Source organism: Thermochaetoides thermophila, assembly GCF_000221225.1.
Source record: "Thermochaetoides thermophila DSM 1495 unplaced genomic scaffold scf7180000011806, whole genome shotgun sequence".
NCBI classification, from domain to species: domain Eukaryota; kingdom Fungi; phylum Ascomycota; class Sordariomycetes; order Sordariales; family Chaetomiaceae; genus Thermochaetoides; species Thermochaetoides thermophila.
The window spans coordinates 1,005,279-1,018,897 of NW_006383023.1; the positions used below are offsets into that span (position 1 = coordinate 1,005,279).

Sequence of the window (13,619 nt, forward strand, 5' to 3'; positions counted from 1 at the left end):
GTGGAGCAGTGGAGCACAGCATGGAGCACGGCAGCCAGTGGTCGCAGCTCACAGCTCGCGGGTTGCCGATTGACCAGTCGCGAGAGGGCTTGTTTCCCTCAGAGGAACACACATATGCGGAGCTAGGCGGGAAGAGCCTGGGCGAAGTCCGGAGGCCGTGTGGACAGCCCTCCAATTCGCGCATCGAAGTTTGACCTTGACGATGTCGCTGTCGCTGGTGATACGGCGGGGATCCATCCACAAGCAAATGTGGTGGCTGCAGCACGCGATAGCAGGACAGAAGCAGCAAAGCCGTCCATGGAGCCCCGACCCAGGAAGACCAGCCTAGACGAGGATGCAAGGCAGGACGGGGCCCGGCGTTGGATGCAACGGTGGTGTCGGCGCAGTGGAAAGCTCATCTCCTCTCGTCATGGATGTCATGGATGGGAGACCTTGGGGGGGGAGGGGGGGAGGGGAGGGGCCTGAGCCTGGGGCGTTCATCAGCTTCCTCACCTGGGAAGGGGCATGATAATGGGAGCGTGGGTTGGGATGCGGGAGAAATGGAGCGGGCGGGAACGTGAAGAGGCTGGTTAATCATTCTGCGACTGCATAATCTGGTACTCTGCCGCCTTGCCTTCCGCCTACCGCCTGGCTGATGATCCTGTACTATACACAGTTGCCTGTCCTCGGCCGTGTCTTTGCGATGAGAGGTGTCATCGGGTGCGTTTCATCATCAGTGCGAGCTGCTGACCTGAGCCCAAGCCAACATTGTTCGGACCAGACCGTGGACGGCAGCTTGCCATGCGCATCAGCTCCATCCAGGTTTGGCACTGCTAGCTGCTGGCCACTGTCCGCTGGCTCGCCAGCGCCCCAGCGTGCGTGCGGGTCACTAGTGGAAGTGGTCCCAGTGGGCAATTGCTGAAAGGTGCAAGCCGGGATGGGCCTGGCCTGGATCGGCGCTGGCGCGCGCCCACCCCCTCCCCCCAGCAGCCGCCCATGGACCCGCAGAGTTCTCACTGGCCGCCAGCTGCGCTGCTCGCCCAGTGGCCCGCCTGCTGGGAAACACAGAAACCCACTCGTGGATAAGCTGCCCCACTTCCCCAATTGACCCTTTGACCGACTCATTAATTCCCCCAAAAGTGCGAGCAGGGCAGCAGCGCAACTATCGACCTCCCACGAACGACGGGCCACGGGCAACCACGGGCCCGAAAAAAAAAAAAATCTCACACAGTTCATTTCAGCTTTCTCTCTTTGCTCCATTCCCCTATTCCATAACCTGCCCACCTCCTGAGCGCGTCTGCCAGCCGCAGCCTGCAGTTCGCTTCGGCCTTGCGCGCGCCCGCGACTCGCGCCCAGTGCTGAGTGGTGAATGCTGAGTGTGAGAAGAGTGCTGAGCTCCCAGCAGAGCGTCTACAGCCTAGCGTCCAGCGTCCCGATCGACCATCCACATCCACAGTACATCATCGGATCAGATCACTTGGCTCCGATTAGATCCCGCTCCTGCGCCCATAGCAGCTGGGAAGCTCTGAAGCTCTTATCGCACCTTGATGGCATCGACGCCACCCGGCCCTGCGCCCCAGCCCCGATCCAGATATCCAGGCCGCAGTTCCCGTGACTGCAGCAGCTTCATCATCTTTGCCCTCACCTCTGCCTTCACCTCTGCCTTCACCTTCGCCTTCACCTGCCTTGCCTCGACCCTGACTGACAGCACCGCGCCACTGCGCGCCATGGCCCAGTGACCCGTGACCGGGAATGCAGTATTGTGCTGCTGAACCGCCGCCAACACATCCCCGAGGACGCCTGCTACCATGTTGTTCGGACTGCTGCTGGCCCGACGACTCTCGCGAACTCTCCATCCTGTTCCCAACACTGCTGCGAGAAGAGCTCCCCGAGCACTTCCGAACCCCAATTGGAGTCTGAGTGGCGGCCTTTCAGTCTCCGGAGCATTAGCTTTCCGTGTCTACTGCGTGTCTGCGCCCACGTCTGCCGCCTGTTCATTGCCTCTTCGTCGAGATTCTGGACTTGGATCCTGGGCCAAGACGTCTATCCAGCTGTCTGGACCACTGCCGTGCCGACTGCGTGCAGCACAGCAACAGCACAGCTTGAGCCGACAAGAGCGTTGAGAACGCCACAAAAACGTTGAGCCAGGCGCTGGTCGCCAAGTTTGTCGAGTAGCTGCTGCTGCTTCCAGGCTGCGCCTTGCTGTGTCTTCAAGATTGCCTGCCGAACAGCCTACCGGAGCCTGTTCTAGCCACCTACGCTACCTATTCCTGCCTATACACACTATCGTCGTGCTGTGCCGCGCGAGCCACGCTGCTGCTGCCCGTCCGAACTCGGCCTCTCTTACCGGTCCCTGACGCTAGTCTAACCGCCTTCCCGCTATCCGCTCCTGCGGACCGCACGCCATGGCCGCCGACAACGTTAACCCGCCGGCATTGACATTGCCGTCATTGCCCCCCCTATCGGCCCCATCATCCCGTTTTGACCGTGACTCCCTGGCCGTCCCCGCACCCCCAAGCTTGCCTGCGCCGTCGCTTGGCTCCGGTCTGGCCGCCGACCAGACACTCAATCGACCCCCGGCGCCGGCTGGTCAACCTCTTCCTCCTCCTCCTCCTCCTCCTCCTCCTCCTCATGATGCATCTTTGGACCCGGCCATCAAGTATCTGCTGGACCAGCAGGCAGAGATCCAGGCAAAGCTGGCCGTCTTGCTGCCTCAGAAATATGGGCCCAACGTCAAAGTGGAGTTACAGATGCTTCGCCACAAGTACCGTGTTTTGCGCGCATACGCCGATGATCACCGTGAGCCGCCCTCTACTTTTCGTCCCAACTATCGCTCCATTTCCCGTTCATTGGTCTGATTTCCTGATCTAGATTTATCCATCCCGCTTTTATCTGAGATCGAAGAGGCCAGAGCATTGCAATATCAGTGTGAATGCATCGAGACAGCGTGTCTCGAACAAGGTAGGCCGTCCCCTATATGTGTTCTGAGAGCGCTCCGTACTCATTTTCTCTTTGTCATTATTTAGGCATCGACATCCAGGATTCCAGATTCCTTGATGTCTTGAAGTATCAGTATTACAGAGATCAAGCTCCCGACGGCTATGCGGCGTGGCTGGACAGAAACATAGCACATTACGATCCCGTGGCCAGGGCCTACCGCTTAAGGGACAGCTTACCCCTGACCCTGCGTGCTAGCCATTCCTACAAGTGCTGGGACGACCGGTGCATGCACTACATCTATGGCTACCCAAACCGCGAGGACCGCGATCAACATTCCAAGGAGCATGTTATGCCCCGTAAGAGGGACTCTGGCCTGTCGGTTGGAGGGTCGCCTACTATGTCGTGTGCTGAGCCCTCAACTCGAGCACACGGGGTCGATTACGGCAAGCAGTCCGCGGCATCGCCCATATATCTTCCTCGCCCAGCTCCTAATTTCCAGCTTGCTCCTTTGTCCACGGGCAGTCAGGGGAAGGAACAACGAGAATCGCTTAGGAGCTATTCGTTTATGTCCGATTACTCGGGTCCCCGTAGCTCTATCGACTCCGAGATCGATCCATTACTGCCACCCCTGAAACGAGCCCGAGTCGGCCCATCTCGTCTGGAGTCGATCGAGGAGCTTCGGCTTCCGCGAGAGACCGGACCCTGCCTGCGATGCAGGCTGTATAATAAGCCGGTTAGTACTTGTGGTCAGGGCAGTAACGCATGATTGTCGCTGACCATGTTGTGCAGTGTGATGGCCGTGACACTTGCGGTTCTTGCACCGAGCCCGTAACGTCTGCAGACGGCGAGTCATGGAAGGCTCTGGGCTGCCATCGAGGGCCGCTTGAAAACCTCGCCGAGGTCATGCTTCCGGGTATGTGCCTTTCGCCCCGCCGTCACTTTCAATTTGCTTACCCCGAGTCAGCAGCTGTCATGACTCCTAGGCCTGCGCGGACCCCCCTGACGTCTCCCCTTGCCGCTCGCCGGAACATGAACGAGTTTCTTGAACGATCATTCGCTGTACCGCAGGACCTTGCCAGGATGGTCAAGACGTGCCTGGATTTCGACGACGGTTTCTGGTGGACAGAGGACCTGTCCAGCTTGCCACCAACCAACCCAGCCCTGTCTTCGTTCTCAAAGGAGCCCATCGACAGACCTCCACCTGTTCTGAGCGTTTTGGCCGCAAGCTGGAACATGGCCGGTACCGCCTACAACCTTTGGCACCTCCTCAGACTCAGCAGCCTGTTGTCGGCAGCGCGCGAGCATGAGTTGACCGGATACCCCATCCTATACCGTGCCAAGCTCTTGCTCAGAGAGACCCTCTTCCACGACCTCCAGTGTCCCGATCCGATCATAACAACGGAGCCCGCCAGTTCGACGACTGCCCATCCGGGCCTCGATGACAACGAGGCATATGGGCGGTTCCGGCTTCTCTACAACTGCATGTCCCAGTTCCTGCAGTCGTTCGATACATTGCTCTCCAGACCCGGTCCTCTCGACCCGAAGAGCTGGTTCGCAGCTTTCTTCGCGCTCTGCATCTTCAGCATCGTTCGGACGATCCTGGTCGATCGAGCCTTCCAGCGCCGGGTCGCGCTGTCCATCCCACAGTCTGGCATCATGGCAATGCACGCCGTCTACAAGGCGCTTGTCCATGTCTTCGCCTGGTCAGCACCTATGCTTCTCGACGATCACGTTTCTGACATGATGGACCACAGTGACCGTGAGCTCTTTGCATCTGTTGCTGCCTTGGTTGGCAGGAATTCATGGTACGACCGCGGCATCCACTCAACCAGAGATTTCCTCATGTCACTTGGCAGCGGTGAGGTCGGAGACAACTCTTATCATGGCTTCATCAAGCCACGGTCGCCGGTTCGGTCAGCATCCGTTGTCCTTCCTCCCATCACGAAGCCGGCCGAAGAAGGAAGAAGGGCCCTGCCGGAAGTGCGCCCCATCACTACGACATGGGGACCCCCTGGCCAAGGACACTCGGATGGTCAGATGTACGTCTTCAAAGGCGAGCCCGACCGCATGCTGACCTCGCCACAATCCATCGAACCGAGCCGGCGGCATACCATCTCGGAGAGCCCTACGTTCACGAGGCAGTCTGGCAGAGTCCCGACATCTCCTATACCGGCAGCTAGGTTTCGGGCATCGTACCAGCGTCCTCCTATTCGGAGGGTGTTTTGCAACAAGTGCAACGAGTATCCGGAAGGTTTTCGGGGCGAACATGAGCTGAGACGACACACGGACGCAAAGCATGCCCCGATGGTCAAAAGATGGATCTGCGCCGAGCCTCTGATTCCTACTAACTCGCCTCAGCCGGTTATTCCCCTTGACAAATGTAAAGCTTGTGTCAATAAGAAGCGATACGGTGCCTATTACAACGCAGCCGCCCATCTAAGAAGGGCACACTTCAATCCCAATCGTGGGGGCAAGGCCAGCGGGGACTGGCCGCCCATGTCGATTCTCAAAGACTGGATGCGCGAGGTGCGGCAGTCGATCGACGCCCAAGACCAGGATGACGCATCCAGCGGTGATGAAGATGCCCAGGACTACAAGCCGGCACCATCCGACTTCGTCTCGCCCCCTCCTCGCCGCTCTTCCCCCATCCTGGAGGCGCCACGTCTAGCACCTGCTCCCATGCCGACTACTCAGCCGCATGACCCTCCTTTACTCGGCGCACCCCTCGAGCGGCTGGAGCCCGTTAACCCTCCTCCTCCTCCTCCTCCTCCTGGCGTGTACCAGACAACCAAAAGCGCATTCTTGCCCCCACTTACTGCTCCTATGAAGCCCAACGAACCGTCACATACCCCGGTGCCGTCATCAACATCGGCATCAACAGCTGTTCGTAACCGCTGCCCCCATCCGGACTGCGGTCGTGTCTTCAAAGACCTGGCCGCCCACATGTTAACACACCAAGAAGAACGCCCCGAAAAGTGTCCAATCGAAACATGCGAGTACCATATCAAAGGCTTCGCCCGCAAGTACGACAAGAATCGCCACGCCTTGACTCACTACAAGGGCACCATGGTGTGCCCCTTTTGCCCTGGCGCCGGCACCCCTCATGCCAAGGCCTTCAACCGCGCTGATGTGTTTAAGCGCCATCTAACCTCCCAACACCACGTCGAGCAGACCCCGCCAAATAGCAGGAAGATGATTCTAACAAGCGTGGGCCGGACGGGCGGGCTGGGAGCTAAGTGTAATATCTGCCAGAGCCAGTTTGCTACGGCGCAGGAGTTTTACGAGCATCTGGATGACTGTGTGCTGAATACGATTGTCCCGTCGGGACCCAAGTCAGGAATGAGTGCGAGGAAGGACTCGTCTTCACGGGCTTCGACGACTACCACTGCGGGCACAGAAAAGGGGAAGGAGCCTGATGTTGGCGGGGCCAGCAGTCATGAGGGGTCGAAGGTGCAGCAGGCGCAGCAGCAACAAAGTGATGCTTGCTCATCTGCACAGGCCGAACGCTGGCAGGAGGGGTCTTCATCCGATGCTGCTGCCCGGCGGTCAGGCTATGAACCTGCGGCATCGTATTCTGCTTTTAGGGTTTACACACATGAAGGACACCAGCAGCAGCATAGAGTGCGCCTTCTTCGGTCGCCCGACGTGCCGGAACAACGCGAGCCAGATAGCATCGCCGACGCCCGTGCCCTCGCTCGCGCGTCGCTCTCGCTTACCCGACCCGATCCCCACGACGATGATACTGATCGTAAGGAGCAAGATGCAGGCAGCGGCAGCAGGGGAGACGATTTCAGGGGACACAGGCCGCAGAATAGTCTTGGTGGGGCCAGTGTCGACAGTGCCGGCTCGTTCCCCGAGACCGAAAGCAAAGGCTCACTGCCACCTAATCATCACCACCAGCGGCAGCAAAGTCAGGGCCAGGGTGCGAACCAGAGCTTTGGGTCATCTACCCCGGCACAGAGGGATGCATCGTCAGGTGATGATGCTATGGATATGGATTGAACAGAACTGAATTGGTTATCGAGCTTTTTTTTTTTTTTTTTTTCATTTGGGCTGTTACATCACTCCACCGTCACATCCTCTCTTTTGTTTTGTTTTACTGTCCAAGATGATACCTTTCGATATCGAGGTTGGAAGGAAGTTTTGATGGTTTTTTTTTTTTTTACCTAAGGGCTTCTAATTCTAATTTGTCATGTATATATTTTTTCACCCTTTTATTCTAGGTATCTACTTTTATTTCCCCCCTCCCTTTTTTTTTCCTTATCCGTTTGATTACCTATCTGTCTTTTGTTGACCGCTGATGTATTGCATGGCATTCTGGACTGGACTTGTGTGGTGTCGGTCGGATAGGCTATGCATGGTAATGGTAGTAGGGTACTGTTTATGGATTGGCGGGGGATATATCCAAATTTCGTTTTGATACCTGGCGATAGGTAATGCAATCGAGGGAATGGGGCCAAGGGCGACTATGTTGGATGTCCCAATTTTTGAATGGCAGGTCCTTGATTTAACATGTCATTACCCGTTCTTGCTCGGCCATCACTGAAGGATACTAGTACTGTTCTGTTAACTATCCAGGCATACATGTGCTTGTGCACTTGAATACCAAGTGCGTTGAACAGAGAAAGGGAGAAAAAAAATAACCAGAAAATAATCAGACTGTATGCGAATCTAAGAAAAACCAGGCAGGTATGTAGACAGTAGGCAGAACGAACCGTACTAAGGGAATCAATCAATCCTCAACTCCCATTTCCCCCCTCTTCGTCCCCCCACCCAAAAAAAAAATAAAATCCCCTTCACAGTCCCCCCTCGATAAGCGATAACAACACGGCTCTCAGCGGGTATTACAGCATCTACGGATCTATCTGGGTAGGTAGTATGCGCGTCCTAATCAACTTCCTCTGTTTCTTCCAAACTATCCGTGAGCCGGTCAACAAGGTAAGGGTAAGTAGGTTACGCATAAGGGTCTCTCCCCCCATATACCGATTAGAAAAACTGTGACAACAACTCAAGAGGAGACCTCAGCCCTGTTTAGTTCAAGCACACCTATCTCACGTCCTACATAACCCAACAACGCACTTCCCCTCAGCCACCAAACTCAAAATCCAAACGGATTATCCGGTGCTGTAGAAAACACAATCGTTAGCCAATCTCGTCTCCGAAATAAAATAAACCGTTATCAAAAGAAACAAGGGGGTATACTCACTAGCAGCAGCAAGATTCGCCCTCCGCCCCGTAGGCTGCGGCGCTAATTTCTTCGCACCCTCGCTATTAATCCCAAACTTAACCGGCGGCGGTGGACCCGTCTTTTGCGGAACCAAAGGCTGCTGCTGCATCGACGGGGGCGCAAGCCCCGTAGGCTGCGGCTGCAGCGGCGGCGGCAAGCCGCTTGCTCCCATACCCATGCCCATCTGCCCCGAGGGCATACCCGTCGGGGTGGCGTTCAACATGCCGATACCGGTCTGCATCGGCTGCAGCGGCTGCAAGCCCGTCGCCATGGGTTGCAATGGCTGCATCATGCCCGGCATGCCGGGCATACCTGTGCGCTGGGGTTCCAGCGGAGGGGGCAGTCCGCCGCCGGGAACAGGCTGTCCCGCGAAACTGACCGCACCGGTAGGCTGCATCTGCAGTTGTGGGACACCGGCCATACCCATCGGCCCCATGGGACTCATCATACCCGTAGGCTGGGGCATTAACCCTAGCTGCGGCTGCATACCCGTCATCATCATCTGCTGCTGCTGCTGTTGCTGCTGCAGTTGTTGTTGTTGTTGTTGTTGTTGTTGTTGTTGTTGTTGTTGTTGTTGCTGCTGCTGCTGAATGGCCCGAGCTTGGGCGATCTCGCTGAGGCTCTGGCCGGGAGGGGCCACCTGCGCGGTCAGCCCGGCCGTGGTGCTGGCAAAGCCGGTCATCTGCGGCTGTAGGGTCGCTGTTGGCGGGGCGAATGGGCTAGGTTGGCCCGTCTGCTGCGGCGCCGATAGCGAGCGGGTTGGCGGGGGAGGGGGGATTAGGCCGCCTTGGCCGGCAGTATACTGCGGCACGACGGGCCGCTGGCGAGCGAGAACCGACTGGGGCTGGATTTGGGCAGTAAGTTGAGGCTGGAACTGCGGTTGGCCGTTGACGATGGTCGACTGGATACCGGTGAAAAAGGCAGGCGAGGCACCAGTAGGCTGAGGGACCTGAACAGGCGCTGTCGCGGCGACGGCAGGGGCTGCGGTCGTCGTCGTAGCGGGCGGGAGGTTGATTGCCGGGGGAGCCGGAGGAGGGGGTTGGACCTTCTCGGGAGTAAGAGGCTGGGTGAGCAGCGAGAGTTCTTGCATCGCGCCCGTGAGAGCTGCTGTGCTCGGAGCAGAAGTGGTAGTAGGAGCAGGAGCTGATGCTGGAGCCGACGCAGTAGGAGTTGGAGAAGCCGTAGAAGTAGCAGGGGTCGGCTGTGAGGCCGGCTCAGGGGTCTTGGTGGGCTTCGGCTCCCAAGCATCGTCGTCGAAACCGCTTTTCGGCTTTGCAGGCGCCGGCGCCGAGGCTGGGCCCTCCTGTTTCTCCTCGGCGCTACCGGAGGACTCCTTCTGCTGCGCCTGCTGGAGAGCCTTGGGATCAATGGTATTGCTGACCTGAACCGGGGGCTCGGGGCGACCCTTGCGAGTATTGTTACGGAGAGTGCCCCCGGGACCGGAGAACAGGCCTCCCTGCGCCTCGTCGTCACCGCCGGTATTGGCCTTCTTACCGCGACAGTACTTAATATCCAAGTACCGAATCACCTTGATGATATCGCCCTCGCGGAAGCCCAGATTGCGCAGCACGGTAGCGTCCACGTCGGGCAGGCAGCTCTCGTCCATGTTCTCGCGGGCAAAGGCCTGCGAGTAGCGCTCACATAGATTCGGCGAGACTTCGCAGTTGAGGAAGAACTGGAACCAGTCATACTCGGGCTTCTTGGGTTGGACGGTGGCACCAATCTTGACGCCCGAGTCGTGGCGGCGGGCGTTGTCAGCCGAGGCCGAGGCGCGCTTCTTGAGGTCGGACAGCGGCCTATCTTCATCGAGGGAGATGCCGGTGAGGCGCTCGACATACTCCAAGTCCTCGAGGGACATCTTGTGGATGGGCACGGCAATCTTGACACCGTTCACCTTGTGCAGATTGAGCTTACCGTCCTTTACGCCGAGGAATTGCGCCTCGACGGTGAAGGACTTGGTGCGATCAGTCCAGGTGCGAACCTTAGTCGGATCAGGCTCTGCGCAGTGTTTCCGTTAGCGAGCATTTCCCGTAAAATTCAAAAGCAAAGGCGTCACCTACTGGACCGGCCGTTGGACGTTCTCGACGAGTCGGGGCGGGTACTCTCGCGCCGCGATCGCTGTTGTGCCTGGAGGTTACCACTACTGCTCTTGGCCGACAGACTACTACTCCGGTCGGGCAGACGCAAGCCGGGGCCTACCTCTTGGGCAGCGCGGGCGGCACGCTCGCGCTCACGCTCACGCTCTTTCTGCTCCTCGCGCTGGGCGGCCTTGAGGGCCTCCTTGGTCAGGCGCTCCTCCTCGAGACGATTTTGCTCGACGGTAGAACGACCGGCGTTTAGGCCGGCGGCGGAGGTCAGCGTGGATCCAGGCGTGTCGAGCAGGCCTGTCACCTCGATGTAGCTGCTGGGGACGACGCCCTCCTTCTGGTTCTTAACCCGGCGGACCATCCACCACTCGTCGCTCTTGGTGTCGTCTAGGATGATGACTTCGTCGCCAACGTAGACAGTGACTTCGTCGTCGCCCTGGGCCTCGAAGTCGTACAGCACAGTGCCCTTCTTCTGCTGGAGCGGCTTGCTGGTGCCAGCCATGATGACCTCTCTAAGGCCCTCAGCACGCACAGCGCCAGCCAGCTCGGCCAACATCGAGACAATCTCCTCGGCGGTGTCCTTGGCACCCGCATGGAAATCAATGCTCTTGCTCGGCTTGACCAGCTCCATGAACACGTGCTTGCCCTCGCGCGAGTAGTGCGTCAGCTTCTCGGCCGACCACTCTTGCGAAGGCCCGTCGTATTCGGGGGCGATCAAGATCATGCCAGTACGCAGGTTGATGCCCAATGTTGTCGGGATCTTCTTCTTCTTGCCCATGACGGAAACCATTTCGTCGATGCTGTACATGTGGAACTCGCCCGGCGTGAGGGGAGCCGTGGGGGTTCTCTGCGGCAGGTGATAATCGCTGGGCGTGCGGTGGTGTGTTGAAATACGTGCCGGGGGAGCTCGGGGGGAATCAGCAGACGAAACTTGCGAGTCTCCGCGTGGCCGCGCTGGCAGCGGCGGCGACTTGACTTCGCTGTCTTTGTCAGACTCGTCCGAAGGCTGCTGCGTTCTCCGCGGCGGCAACTGGTCGAGCGAAGCAGGCGGCTGCTGGGACGAGTTGGCACGGGCGGCCATCATGCCGGCGATCATAGTAGCGGCATTAGGGGCAGCAGGCGGGGCAGAGGCCGCGGCCGCGGCCGCGGCCGAGCTGCTGGGCTCGGGCTCCGGCTCGGGCGCCGGCTGCTCGTTCCTGGGAGGAAGAGGAGGGCTGTGAACATCGGCGGCGGTGACAGAGACGGAGGGGGTCCGGGCTGGGAGTGGCGGGGCGTCGGCTGGGCGTCTCCTCCTCCTCCCCCTCCTCCTCCTCCTCCTCCATCTGTTTATTTGTTTATCTTGTCCGCCTCCCATCATCTCAATATAGTTCGAGGGAACAAAACCATAGTCCTTATCGAGGCCGACAAGGATCCAGTCGGGGTCTGAGGTGTCGTAAACAATGAGCTCGGCATCCTCGGGAAAAGACAGCTCCTCGTCGGTCTGCCGGGTGTACTCGTACAGAGCGCGGGCTTTCCCTATGGGTTGGGCCTATTCCTTCAAGTCAGCCCTGCTTCCCATCACCTGTCCCCTTACATTCCCGTCTGCCCGCTCTCCCGCTCCTGATCGTCGATGCCCATGACGAACTATGCTGGACGTACCTCCTCGATATAATTATTCGGGACCAGGCCGACGGGCTCATCCTCGTCGTCGGCGCTGGCCTTCTTCTTTGCCTTCCACCAGTCATCCTCGGTACTCTTCTCCAAGATGTACAGCAGGTCGCCCTCGGCAATCTGCAGTTCGCCCTCGCCCTGGGGCGTGTAATCGTATATAGCTTTGTAGACGCCTACGAAGCCCATGATTGGCTGCGTTGCTTCGCTCTCGCTTCGATCTCTCACGTCCGGGTATGTATGGTCTGGCGGTGTTGCGGCGTCGTCAGGGTGTCAGGAATGAGGAAGTATATATAATATGGGTGGTATGGTGGCAGTGATAAGTGGCTATCGGCTCGCAATTGCGGCAGAAGACATGAGTTGCAGGGAGGGAGGAGGGAGGGGGGGAGGGGGGGGGGGGAAAACTGCTCAGAGTCACGGCGCGCGCGCCCGCTCTCTAGTCTGTGCCCGGGGTCGGTGAGAGGGGGATTATTATTGTAGGTATGATATTATTAACGCAGAGGGCGTGCGATGGACGATGCGTAAATAAATCGTTGAATCGACAGAAAAGCGACAGACGCAGTCGAGGTGATGTGAGCGTTGAATAACGGGTGTAATCCGTCGTTGCGTGGAATAACGGGGCTGTCCCGTGCTGAGCCGTCTGCTGAGCCGATTGCGCGACAAAGGGCAAGGCAGCGAGCGCTTCGGTCAAGCTGGAACCACTTGAGGGCAGAGAGGTACAGATGAAAAGGTGAGGTACCTCTCCTCCGGAGCCCGTACCCTATGGAGTAAAGTACCGTACTCCGTACCTTCAGTACCACTCGGTCGTCCGTCGTCCGTCGGGCTCGAGTGGATGGCCACTTAGTGGGTTAGTGAGAAGAATGGCGAATCTCGCGCCCGCACTTTTTAAACAGCTAACCGGAACAGCGGCTTGTCGTGTCCTCGGCGGCCTGTTGTCCGATTTTCCAAGTTTCTCCTTTCTCCTTTTCTCCTTTTCTCCTTCTCCTTCTTCTTCTCGCTCGCTGAGGGCTCCTGATGGCGACTAACTCTCCGAAGTTTATTCCCAGCTTAGGACTGGGAATGAGAATCTTAGAATTGGAGTCTTGGGACGGGAGTTGGGGGAATGAGATATGGATTGAGTGGCCCGGGGCAGTGGACAGTGGGAAGAAGAGAGCAGGTGTTGCTCCTTTCCAGGAGTTAGCGAGTGGATTGATTGATTGATTGTGTGATTGATCGATTGATTGATTGGGTCCTGGGGTCCAGTCTTGGGTCTTCGCGAGTCCAGTCGCCGCCCAGTGGGCTCCAGGTCAGCCCGCTGTTGGCCGGGGCTTTTGCTGCGCTGCTGCCCCCGTCGCTGGCTGCCAGGGTCCCTGATTACAAGGTGAGGTGGCGCCGCTCAGGGCTGTCCAGCTGCCGCTACACGGTCTGTCTAACACAGTATTACCAGGGCAAGAAGAGAATGCTCGGCATCACCACACAGGAGTCTTAGTGCAACAACACGGCATATGCTGAGATGTAAGATAAGACACAGACAGGAGGACGTGTCTTTGTAGCAGCCGCACGATGATTATTCCATATATTGGCGACTTGTGGGTCATGGGGATCATATAGGAATCTGTTACGAATGCGTAGCGTTACCGGTAATTTACATGACGATGTGTACGTTATGAAGGTACTATACGGATTAGGCACGAGGGGTAGGGGACGCAGAAGGTGGAGCTCCCAGCTCATCAACGACATGGCACGTGCACGAATACGGG

At 58.0% G+C, this 13,619-nt stretch overlaps 3 protein-coding genes across 3 annotated transcripts; 1 reads left to right on the forward strand and 2 right to left on the reverse strand.

The window, feature by feature from the left end:
• Positions 1 to 1,513: 1,513 nt before the first annotated feature.
• On the reverse strand, positions 1,514 to 1,789 carry CTHT_0003170 (uncharacterized protein; the record flags this gene model as incomplete). The annotated part of the gene is made up of 1 exon (XM_006690801.1): positions 1,514 to 1,789. The coding sequence occupies one exon, from the start codon at positions 1,787 to 1,789 to the stop codon at positions 1,514 to 1,516; it is 276 nt and encodes a 91-aa protein (XP_006690864.1).
• Positions 1,790 to 2,384: 595 nt separating this feature from the next.
• On the forward strand, positions 2,385 to 6,921 carry CTHT_0003180 (putative sequence-specific DNA binding protein; the record flags this gene model as incomplete). Its single annotated transcript, XM_006690802.1, has 4 exons — positions 2,385 to 2,778; positions 3,006 to 3,652; positions 3,709 to 3,832; positions 3,884 to 6,921. The coding sequence occupies 4 exons, from the start codon at positions 2,385 to 2,387 to the stop codon at positions 6,919 to 6,921; spliced, it is 4,203 nt and encodes a 1,400-aa protein (XP_006690865.1).
• A 1,096-nt stretch (positions 6,922 to 8,017) lies between these two features.
• On the reverse strand, positions 8,018 to 12,069 carry CTHT_0003190 (putative actin cytoskeleton-regulatory complex protein; the record flags this gene model as incomplete). Its single annotated transcript, XM_006690803.1, has 4 exons — positions 8,018 to 8,043; positions 8,126 to 10,144; positions 10,207 to 11,761; positions 11,872 to 12,069. The coding sequence occupies 4 exons, from the start codon at positions 12,067 to 12,069 to the stop codon at positions 8,018 to 8,020; spliced, it is 3,798 nt and encodes a 1,265-aa protein (XP_006690866.1).
• Between the last annotated feature and the right edge of the window lie 1,550 nt (positions 12,070 to 13,619).